This window comes from Schistocerca americana, chromosome 5 (genome assembly GCF_021461395.2).
Source record: "Schistocerca americana isolate TAMUIC-IGC-003095 chromosome 5, iqSchAmer2.1, whole genome shotgun sequence".
Classification (NCBI taxonomy): domain Eukaryota; kingdom Metazoa; phylum Arthropoda; class Insecta; order Orthoptera; family Acrididae; genus Schistocerca; species Schistocerca americana.
In genome coordinates, this window is record NC_060123.1 from 242,542,894 (window position 1) to 242,554,555 (window position 11,662).

General features: G+C 38.8%; 1 protein-coding gene across 10 annotated transcripts; it reads right to left on the reverse strand.

The window, feature by feature from the left end:
- Positions 1 to 1,134: 1,134 nt before the first annotated feature.
- LOC124615714 (putative lipoyltransferase 2, mitochondrial) lies at positions 1,135 to 11,424 on the reverse strand. 10 transcript variants are annotated; one of them, XM_047143773.1, is made up of 3 exons: positions 11,086 to 11,424; positions 9,979 to 10,189; positions 1,135 to 2,363 (listed from the first exon to the last, which is right to left on the reverse strand). In XM_047143773.1, exon 3 carries the CDS (start codon positions 2,343 to 2,345, stop codon positions 1,641 to 1,643), a length of 705 nt encoding a protein of 234 aa, XP_046999729.1. In that variant the 5' UTR covers positions 2,346 to 2,363; positions 9,979 to 10,189; positions 11,086 to 11,424; the 3' UTR covers positions 1,135 to 1,640. The 10 variants fall into 10 exon arrangements, with proteins under 10 accessions (XP_046999729.1, XP_046999732.1, XP_046999727.1 ...); XM_047143776.1 differs by having other exon boundaries at positions 10,171 to 10,189; positions 11,268 to 11,417; XM_047143771.1 differs by having other exon boundaries at positions 11,268 to 11,416.
- Positions 11,425 to 11,662: the final 238 nt, after the last annotated feature.

The following is an 11,662-nucleotide window of genomic DNA, read 5'->3' on the forward strand; positions in this document are numbered from 1 at the left end:
AGTCCTCTGCTTGCATGGCGAGTAGACTTTCGAGGACTACACTCGAACATTTGCAGAATTTGTCCTACATGTCACCAGAAATGTAAGGTCAACTTGGATTCTTACCGTTGCACAAGCATCCTGTCTCTTCAAATTGGCGATACCACCTATGAATTTTTTTGGGTGCATATGGATCAATGCCAAAATGCTGACAAAAAGCAAGCTGGACTGAGATCAATGACTCACTCTTTACAAACTGCAGCAAGCAAAACTTCTGTTGAGTGGACACCGTCTTTCTTCTGACTGACTGCAAACTGAGACAATGCACTGACTGACATCTAATGGCAATTTTCTGAAACTCTAGACCATGCCCATTCAAACAACACACATTTCCTTGCTGACACATCCCATGTTTTGTAATTATTACTGTCCAAAATCAGGTCACTCTTTTTCAAACACCCTGTACAATGGATTATTCATTACACCATGAAAAACTAAAAATGCACTTGTTCGTATCCTTTTACATGCCTGTCTACTGCTTAACACCTATTTGATGAGTATCCACCTCATATACATAATTAGTTGATGGAGAATACAGAATGTTTGGAAGGTAAGAGACAAGGTACTGGTGGAAAAAAAGCTGTGCGGACGGGGCGTGAGTCGTGCCTGCGTAGCTCATTTGGTAGAGCCCTTGCCTGCGAAAGGCAAAGGTCCCAAGTTGGAGTCTTGGTCTGGCACATAGTTTTAATTTGCCAGGAAGTTTCAAGTTTCAATATAGAATGTGTTTCTACTTATTAATCATTAAAATAGCAAATTTAAAATGCCACAGCTAAACTGCTAGCATTCATACCTTAACAATCCCTTTCGATACAAGAGATACTCTGAGGGATTTTTTTTCTAAAAGCTAAGCATTATTCTGTCTCCGGCTCATTACTAGGCGCCTCTTCTGTTAAATAATAGTATAAGATGTACAGGTACTGAAACACAGGAAAAACAACCTGGAACCAGGGGTTAGGAGCTGAACAAGATGCTGGAGAGCATTTGGCAATAACCATGGACTAAAAGTATAGATTCAAATAACCTAGTCCAAATAACGAACAAGCCCTGAAAAATCACAGGATGCAGACTGCGACAAAAAATGAAAAATAGTAAATGTAGAAAAATGCAAGCTGTTTTACTGTCATTAGCACCTTGTTTATAAGCCTACACAGTGTTCAACACTTATTGTATATGCTGAGCGCATCTTTCTTCAGATCTCAGTAAGTTGCTAAAGAACCAGGTAGTATTCTTTCCTTCTGTTTCAGATATTTCATCACAGAGTATGCTCATATTGGTTTCTCATTTCTTGCTTAATGTTTGAAACTTAGTAATACAAGGAAATTACATTTTCAGCCAATTTATACACAAGTGATTACAAAACAAATCTTTATGTATTCTATCAAAACAAAACAGTTGACTGTAACGAAAATAAATGTTGCAAAAACCTCACACATTACATAACAGACAAGATCATTCATTAGATCTCCATCAGATATTTTGCATCCCAGGGGAGACCAATGAAGAATTATTCCCTCCCTCAGCAAACAGGTGGGAGAACAACACATTTCTCATTTATTTTTATAAATACAAAGCATGAGTTTCACAACATAAGGTCAGTTCTTTCACATTTCTACATATAGTTTCCGTTTCTCTGCTGCAGGATAATCTGCAAGATGGCATTGAAAGACAGTAGCAAAAGCAGTAAGGAAATAAGGTACCACTTCCTCAATCTCAACTTTTCGTTTTAACTGTTGAGATAATGAGGTTACTTCACAGCCTTCAAGTCCACAAGGAATGATGTGCTTAAACCAGTCCAAATCTACGCAGCAATTGAGTGCTAGTCCATGTGTTGTAACTTGGCGACTTGCTCGTACCCCAATAGCACAAATTTTTGCATTACCAAGCCAGACGCCAGTGTATGGTGCAGGCCTCGCTTCGACATTTTGCAGTGCAAATCCATTACTGATTGTGTGTATTACAGTATTCTCCAACCTAGACACATATGATCGTAAACCTCCTTTCCAAAAGCGGAGATTAAGCACAGGATAAGCTACCATCTGACCTGGTCCATGAAATGTAACCAAGCCTCCACGATCCACTACATGGAATTCTGCACCCAGTGCACAGAGACGTGACTGATCTTGAGCATACTCCTCCCTCTTCCGGATGCCAATGGTATACACTGGTGGATGTTCAACAAGAATTAATGTACCAGCAAGCTGAGGGTTGCCATTTATGTGTTCTTTTGCCAGTATTCTCTGTAGATGACAGGCACGACCATAAGTCATTGGTCCCACCTGAAGTACTCTTATCACTGGTGTTATCATCCCAAAACAAAGAATGGCCTGAAGCAACAGATAATCATTAAATAAATATCAGCACATTTATGGGACAGTGTTATTAGACTTAACACACAATGGTATGATTGGATAACACTAGTTTAAGAAGGGGCAAACCCAAAATTGCGCTTCAAGAAAATGCTTATAACATCTAAGATAACGTAACTACTTCTAGCACTGGCAACAAAAGATACTTTGTGCATATATGTGGAAAGTTTTATAACTATTGTTTTTCTGCATTTTCTGTTACATAAAAGAACACATTCAAAGAACAAGTGATCCTTGGCTGTTGACAAAAGAAACTTTATACTGCAGACATAGTTCAGTTCAGAACAAAGATATTAATGTTTCTAGAGCTGAAGGAATAGCATAAATTTAAATACCATAAAAAATATGGGTTGTGCTTTTAGGGGAGTGCCATGGGATCAGTGTAACCATTCTAGATTCTAATATTTTACTGTATGCATTGCTTCTGGATAATCTTTCACCGATTGTATCAATGTATCCCGAAATATTATTAAATTCTGAACATTTGTGAGAGCCATGATAAATCATACTACTATCGTCAACTGTAGGAATAAACTTAAATTGTGCTCCTTCAGAAATTTTGGCTACAGTAGGCCTATCCTCATTCAAATACTATTGTTCCCAATTTCTTTGTATAATTATGTGAGAAACAGATTTAGCTATGAGAATTTTTGGACACTTACAAGAGTATATTTTTGAAACCTGTTGTAGGTTACAGGAGTTATGGATAACTTATTTCATAGCAAATCAGCATTTGTGATTTACAGTTTCTGTCAAAGAATAGTTCACCCAGAATTTCAGTGTATATCTGTGCAAATAAACATGCATTTCTGAGAATTTTCAGAAGTTACCATTGTCGTATGGGTATGCTATTTCGCAGTAAATCAGCAATTTTGATATAGTTACTGTGACATATTATGACTAACATATTGTGTTACATCTGTTTTTTCCCTTTCAAGTGGCATGTATATTATCTACATTTATTGTAACTTAATGCTGTTTTTGAGTTTCTTGGCAACTACATACTCAAAAAGTTTTAGGAATCTAGAAATTTCTACCACATGTTTTTCTGTTGTCTTAATGGAAATCTCATTTTGTGTACTAATTGTTTAGCCGGCCGCGGTGGTCTCGCGGTTCTAGGCGGGCAGTCCGGAACCGTGCGACTGCTACGGTCGCAGGTTCGAATCCTGCCTCGGGCATGGATGTGTGTGATGTCCTTAGGTTAGTTAGGTTTAATTAGTTCTAAGTTCTAGGGGACTGATAACCACAGCAGTTGAGTCCCATAGTGCTCAGAGCCACTAATTGTTTCATTTCTTAAAGGTAGTTAGTAATAGTTTTCACTCAACAGTTTAAAAGGTAATCTGCAGGCTTAGTTTAAAGTTATTTACCCAGTGTCCTGGAAAACACTGCACCATCCACAATGCAGGCTCACTGAATGCCATACTCGAACATGTGATGAGTTAGCTGACATTTGTAAGCAGCTGGAAATTGCTCTTATTACTGTCAAATGATTGGCAGCTGCTGCAAACTGGTATGTTGGGACGGCTCACAGGAGTCAATTTACCAGAGGTACTTCATGTACTATCCTCTCCTGCGGATCCTGTCTCCTTTGCAGGAAGTGTGGGATCTGTCATTACTCATCCACTTGACTGTGTGGTATGCAAGTAGTAGCATCCTCCACAGGGTGGACAGAAACTGTGAGGACCGAGGCTGTTATACCGATCTGAAACTAGCTCAGTGGGACTCGCTTCACCTGTTGGGAAACCTGCTTTGTCTTGGGTCAAGAGCAAGAAAATCTATTAATCGTCGGCCATTCAAATGTACAGCAAATAATGCTATTCCTGAGAGAAATGGCAGCAAGGAACAGAAATCAACACCAGGTGCACCCAGTGTGTATGCCTGGAGGCCTCAGTCAAAACGCTGAAGAGGCTATTTCAGCAGCCGTTGAAGAAACAGACTGCAATTAACTGCAGACTGTGACACACATTGGAACAAGTAATGCCTGTTGTTTGTACTCCAAGGTCATGGTTGGATCATTCCAGTGACTAGCAGATAAGCCTGAGAACACCAGTCTTGCGCACCGAGTTTCAACAAAGCTCACAATTTACAGCATTGTCCCAGAACTGATAGTGGCCCCCTGATTCCAAGTCAAGTGGAAGGATTGAACCAGAGACTTTGGATGTTCTGTGAAAAGCTAGGCTGCGACTCCCAAGACTTGTGCCATATGGTTGAGAACTGTAGGATCCTCCTAAATGAGTCGGGTGTGCACTACACATCAGGGACTGCTGCCTAGGTAACTGACTGTGTGTGTGTGTGTGTGTGTGTGTGTGTGTGTGTGTGTGTGTGTGTGTGTGTGGACGCAAGGAGTACGCTACTCTCCATACGGTCAGATAATGAAAGCTGTAGGAGAGACAGGATTATGAGTGTAAGACCCGAAGGAATGCCCCTCTCCCGCAGGCAACAGAATTAAAATCTCAGTAGTTAACTGCCAAAGTATTCACAACAAAATTCCAAAAGTTTGAGGTGCTCCTGAAAAGTAGCAAAGCTCACTAGGCACATGAAGCTGTTTAAAACCTAAAGCTGGTAGCTGTGGAATTTTTGGGGAAAATTTAAGTGTATGTCGAAAGGATAGGCTAATAGAAAATGGAGGCAATATATTTGCCGCTATAGGTAAGACACAGAAATCTACCAACATAGAAATAGAAGCTGCATGTGAGATCGTTTGTTCGAGACTCAGTATCAGTGGTGGCCATAAAACTGTAACTGGATCCTTCTATCAACCACCAGTCTCACTTCCTGATGCAACCAAAAACTTTACAGAAAACCAAGTGTGCTTGTAAGTAGGTCCCTCAAGCATACTGTAATCATTGGTGCAGGCTTTAATCATTCATCAATCAATTGAGAAAATTACAGTTTTGTTAGTGGTGGGCAAGATAAGACATCCTGTGAAATGTTACTAAATGCTTTCTATGAAATCTACTTGGAACAGATACTTCAGAACCCCACTCATGATGGAAATACAGGGTGATTCTTATTAATGTTTGAATACCTCCAAAGTGATGTACATGACACAGAGATAAGTAATTCAACGTAAGACACACGGGCCACAAATGTCAGGAAATCTCCAAAAGTGGAAGACAAATGTTGAGCATGTGACATTGCCAGGTGACATACCTTATGGCAAAAACACCAGTTGCATACCTTATTTTACCAGTCAAGTCGAGCGTTCATGTTGGTGCAGCTCCTGGCCTATGTGCATGACTTTAGTGCATGGGGCTTGAGGTTCGAGTCTTATGTCTGGCAGGCAATATTTTTCCCACTGCATTATGACAATTGTGTGTGTGTACATTGAGGTAAAATTTATTTTTTTATTTACCAGTCACACAGTCTTCGCTGGTTTATTGCAAAGTACTGTAAAACAAATATAAGTTTCCGATTTGTGTCGTTACCAATAAATGACCTATGTTTTCTTTACACAATAATGTCTGTAAACAAAAAAGGAAGGGACAAAAGGAAAGACACACAAAATAAGAAAGGCTTTTGCTTGGCTACAGCGAGGACAATTATTCTTTAGTTTCAACATTTACAATTGATCATATTAACAAAAGGTATTCAAAATTTCAATCATTTGCTTGAATGCAAGTACTACATCGCTCAATCATTCCTTCACGCACATGTTCAAAAATACCCACTGTATTTTGGGTTACCGCATTGGCAATGGCTATGCAGGCTGTCAGGTCCATTTGGGACTCTACTGGGGTGCTAAAACCAGCTCCTTCATATGACCACAAAACAAAAAAATCTAGCGGGTTTAAATCCTGGGATCTTGCTGGCCAGCAAATTGGTCCATCGCGCCCTATCCACCTATCTGGATATACCTGATTTAAGTACTTTCTTGTTGCAATGGCATAATGTGGTGGAGCTCTATCCTGCTATAGCCGCAGGTTGCTTACTTCTGGAGGAACATCTTCAAGCGGCTCTGATAATCATTCCTTAAAAAGACTGAGCAATTATGGCCATTTTAATTATCAGGTAAAATGAGCAGCCCTATTTGGTTGCCTAAAATACCCGCCCATATATTAATCTTAAATTTGTCATGGTGTCCATGCTTGTCCATTTGATGTGGATTAGCACTGGACCAATAAATGTTATTTTTGATGCTAAAGAATCATTCTTCATTAAATGTTGCTTTGTCAGTAAACACGACCATGGAAGTAAAGTTAGTATCCTTTTCCCATGCATGAAACAGTACACAAAATTCTGTGCAAGGCCTTCCGTCCAGCTTGTGAACTTTAGCTTTGTGGTAAGCTTTCAGGCCTTTTCCATCCCACACATGCCATACCGTTGACTGCGAAACATCCAACTGGCCCACAATTTGTTGTGTACTTCTTTCAGCATCCGATGTACTAGTGCCAAAGCAGCTACCTCAATTTGGTTTCTTACACATGGATGAGGCCAAAAATTAGCACACCTCCAAGATATTGGAAGGCTGAAGATAACGATAAACATCCACCTGTGATGGGAAAATCTTGAAATACAGTATCAGTGGAAAAGTTGTGATGACATTTATGTTTAAACATTCGAAACAAAAAAAAGTTTAGAGCTATTGTATGTATTTACAAAACATACTTTATAAGCGTTCACAGTAAACCTACAAAACAAATACAACAAAGTTGAAATAATTTCATATGTCAGATTCTGTAACCTTTATTTCAGAACACAACATGTCTGATCACTGTGTTATTGCCCTCAATGTATTTTTTGCCTTCAGTGTTTCCGTATACAGTGTCCTTGTTTTATGGATTCGACAATCCACAGAAACAAATGACACATGAGAAGATAAATCATGATATGGAAAACATTCTGCATAAATATGTCTCGCCACAAGTGCAGTTGAATTAACAGCTTTATAATAGAGATGCATGTTTGCAAGCTCATTAAATGTAAACCAGTTCATCATAGTCCTTTATAACCACCACTACAAGTACTACCACACCACATCAGACAATGCAAGAGTGAAAACAGAGTAACCTAGAAGAGTGACTTGTAGCAGTGACCATGACTGGCAAGGGTAGGATGACCAAGTCCAGTCACTGCATGTGCAGCAAGGTACGTCTTCTGGTGACATCACACATTCAACATTTGTCATTCTCTTTGGGGTATTTCCCAACATTTGCAGCCCCATGTGTGTTATGTTAAATTACTTGTCTCAGAGTCATCTACATTGCTTTGCTTATTTTTATAAGTTAATAAGAATTATGTTGTATTGTAGATCCAATGGCAACGAACAGACCTGCAGATGTCCACATCAAAATTGGTACCAGGAACAATGAAGTGGTCGTGGCAACAATAATTACCAAAATACAAAGGGCAACTAAAACACTTAGAAAGATATGAGTGTTCAGTAAACTAGATAAAAAAGCAGTAGTGTCATATCTCATTGAGGAAATAGAAACTTTTAGCACAGGATAGGAGCATGTAGATGAACTATAGCTAAAGTTTAAAGAAATAGCTGGCCATGCACTGTATAGATATGTACCCAGTAGGACAGTTGGTAGAGGGAGAGAATCTCCTTTGTGTACAGTCACTGCAAAGGATCTTCTAAATAAACACGATTACTGCATAATAGACGTAAAACGCAGCATAGGGCTATAGATAAAGAGATTCTGAGACATTGGCTGTCAAGAGAGCAATGCATTAAGCCTTCAGTGACTACCATAGAAGAACACTGTCAATTGATCTTTCACAAAAACAACAGAAATTCTGGTCATACATAAACCTGAAGATTAGTGGCATGAAAGTTAGGGGTCAAGAGGAATGTTCGACATGAGTCGTTGGCTTTGGCCAGTGACATAATGTTAATGGCTGCTGTCACATCACCTTTTGGTGCACATATTCACAGTTTTAAGCCAATGAACGTGATACTAAAAAGAAACCTGGTTGTGGTGACAGACTGATCTGTACCTTAGCCCATTTGAAAAAACGACAATAACATCACTTTATAGTCACCATATTGATTACGATGTTTGTTGCACGTTTCCTATGTCAATGGTCAAAGCCGATGACTTGTACTAAACATTCCTCTACATCCAAAGTTAGTGTCCAGTCACTCAAAGATGAGACAGAAACTGAAATTGAGGTGGCACAGCAAAAGCTGAAATACTTGACTGTGTTTTCATGTTTCTTTACGAAGGAAAAACTAGGAGAACTGTCCTGATTTAATCCTCATACAACTGAAAAGATGAGTGAAATAAGTGTTGGTCTCAATGGTGTTGAGAAACAGCTGAAATAGTTAAACATAGATCCAGAGCACGATGGGATCCTTATCAGATTCTATATTAAATTTGTGGTCAAGTTAGCCCCCCCCCCCCTTCTTTTTAACTGTAATCTATTGCACACCTCCTCAAACAAAAACCATGCCCAGTAGTTGGAAGAAAGCACAGGTCAGACCCATTTGTTTGAAGGGAAGTAGAAGTGATCCACAAAACCATTGTCCAATGTCTGTGACACTGGATTGTTGTAGGATCTTAAAACGTATTCTGAACTCAAACAAAAAGAGGTATCTTGAACAGATTGACCTCCAACATGGCAACCAGCATGTATTCCAGAAATATCCATCATGTGGAATCCAACTTGCACTTTTCTCACATGAAATATTGAAAGCCTTCGATCAAGGTAGTTACGTAGATGCAGTATTTTGCAGTTTCCAAAAAGGGTTGACTCATTTGCTTAGAAAAATGATACCTGTCTCCCTTTTTTGTTTCAATGTACATGAATGAAGCAAATGTACAAAATAAATACTCAATTAGGAATTTTTCAATTTATAGAAAGTTCCAGTATGTGTCACAAAAGTATCTTCATTCACTTTATCTACAACTGAGGTCATGGAATTGATTTATTTCAATTCAAAGCACACCATTAACCAATCATGCTGAGAAGACCTGAGAGATCAAATTAGTCTTCAATAAAACTTATGCAAAACTTGTGAACTCTGGAACAGCCTATTACATCTGCTTGGTTGTTTGAACACAACAGTGAATGATGTTTCTCTCCTCTCTGGATGCCACAGAGCTGCAGAAATTTTTGGTCAGAATAAACACTGGTGTCATAGTGATTTTACCCTTCATATTCTATTATCTTTCTAGTGTTCAACTTCATGCAGATTCATCTGTTATACCCAACTTTTATTTACCTCCTTAATCCTCTACCAACCTTCGAGTAACACAAATCTAACTATAGGATGAATTGTTGTAACAATGGAAGTAAGTATCCCTGTGGCAATAACATTAATACTGCTCTGATACAGATCTTCACATCCATCAGACATTTTTAAAGTGACTGCAACTACAGTTACACAAAACATTTACGATTTGTGAATTTGCCAGTGCTGTGTCAGCTTTCAACCTTTCTGCATAAAGTTGACAACTGTAGCCATACTTCACACAGAATTTACCTCTGCTCCCCGTCATGCTGTAAGGAGCTTCCACTAATTTCTTAGTTCTCCCAATGTGTCATTACCATCTTTTTAAAAGCAGCAATGAAAATGTTTGGACAGTAATAGATCAACATTATATAACTTTACAAAACAACATACATATTCTCCCCAGTTGCTGTTTACAATCAATAATAGCTTGGCATGATGCACTTTGGCAGCACTCTGCCAGCTTCAGGTGCTCATATTAAATTGATACATTATTCTGTCTGATTCACACTTTGTCACCCACTGTTGCTGCTGGGTGATGCAGTCGGGTAACGTCACAAATCGTTGCCAATATTGTGAGCATACCTAAATGTTTGGGGCCTCCCTGAAAACAAAATAATAATAAATACCGGTTCACACTTTTTCTTTACACAAATATTTATACTAGTGTAGCAATTCCACCATGTGTTTTGTAGGAAGTTGAGGAAGGAAAGCAGCAGCCTTAAATAGATATTACAGCCCGAAAAATATTTTCTTAGTTGAAATGTTTATCTTCACCCTTGTGCAAAGTACGAACTTATCATTAAGTTTAAAAGGTGATACACTATCCTACTTTTAAATGAAACCACAGCTGTTGAAGCTAATAGGCTAGTTTAAGGACTCCAGACAAATAAAATATCAGCAGCCTATATAAGTTAACGATAGGAATCAGCACTTTGCTCAAATCTATATAAAAAAACTACAGTCTATTACTAACTGTGATCATGGTAACATCTTTGCAGGCTATGTTTCTGAAACCACATTTCAGTATTACTAATAAAACAATACTCAGGTTCTTACATAAAATATTGATATAAATTAGCATGTACGGAGCACATCGCAAGTAAAATTTTTAACATTAGGGGTAGCTGGAAACCTGCACATCAATCCGTTATCTTGAGCAAATGCGGATGTTACCACCTGTACAATCTAGTATGTACTCACTCAGGAAAACAATACAACGATGGGACGGTACTTTCATTTGCATAGTTCCACTGACTAATCTTTTGATAATTAAAGTGAACTAGACACGCTGTGGGTACCTTTGATGCATAAATATCACGTACAGCTGCGCCAAAACCGCCGTGGAACCATTCCATTTACCAGCAACTACAAAAATTTCACAAAGGAAACAAGTAATATGCGTCTGGACTTAAGCGGTGTTCAAAGAAGTGTGTACAACTCAGAAAGTGTTCTTTAATTTGATACCACAAGGTTAGAAGCCTATTATTTGGTACTGACACTTTCAGTTAAAAGTATTTTTTCGATGAATTCAAAGTCTCTGCAAAATTAATCTACGTCTGTCTATTACTGCTCATTTAAAATTTAATTTCTTCATTGTCAATACAGTATCAACAGAGCTATTAATAATTTTATTCCTGTAGTTCAAATCGTCAGCCACAAATAAATGACACACAACTCACAAGTTAAAAAAGAAAGTAAACGTGGATTCGTCGTTGGCACTGCCTGTTGTGCATGCTATTGTCCCTACACCTTAACGCATATGACTCATGAACGGATGTTGTACACTATAATACGCAAGAACGCACTGTGTATAGCTAAAGTTATTCTGCGGATCTGCGCCCTGTAGGCCTGGCAATGTCCCCACCACGCCGTAATAGCGCTAAAAGCGACCAATGAAATGTCAGGACTGGAGGCCAATCGAAAATCGCTGTTACACCCGCGTGCAGGTTTAAATTAGTAAACTGTGTTACACATGCCTTGTATTCTCGCTTTGGTTTTGCCTGTTTAAAGCTCACAGCAAATCCAGTTTATGCTGTACTCTTAGGTTCCTGCCTAATCCCACCCTCTGAAATCG

Bases quoted from the DNA above. Each gene is read 5' to 3' on its own strand.
- LOC124615714 (XM_047143768.1), bottom strand. From the start codon at position 3,826: ATGGCATTCAGTGAGCCTGCATTGTGGATGGTGCAGTGTTTTCCAGGA. The intron at 2,364-3,772 runs GTAAATAACTTT...CTGTTGCTTCAG, and splicing joins AGTGTTTTCCAGGACACTGG to GCCATTCTTTGTTTTGGGAT.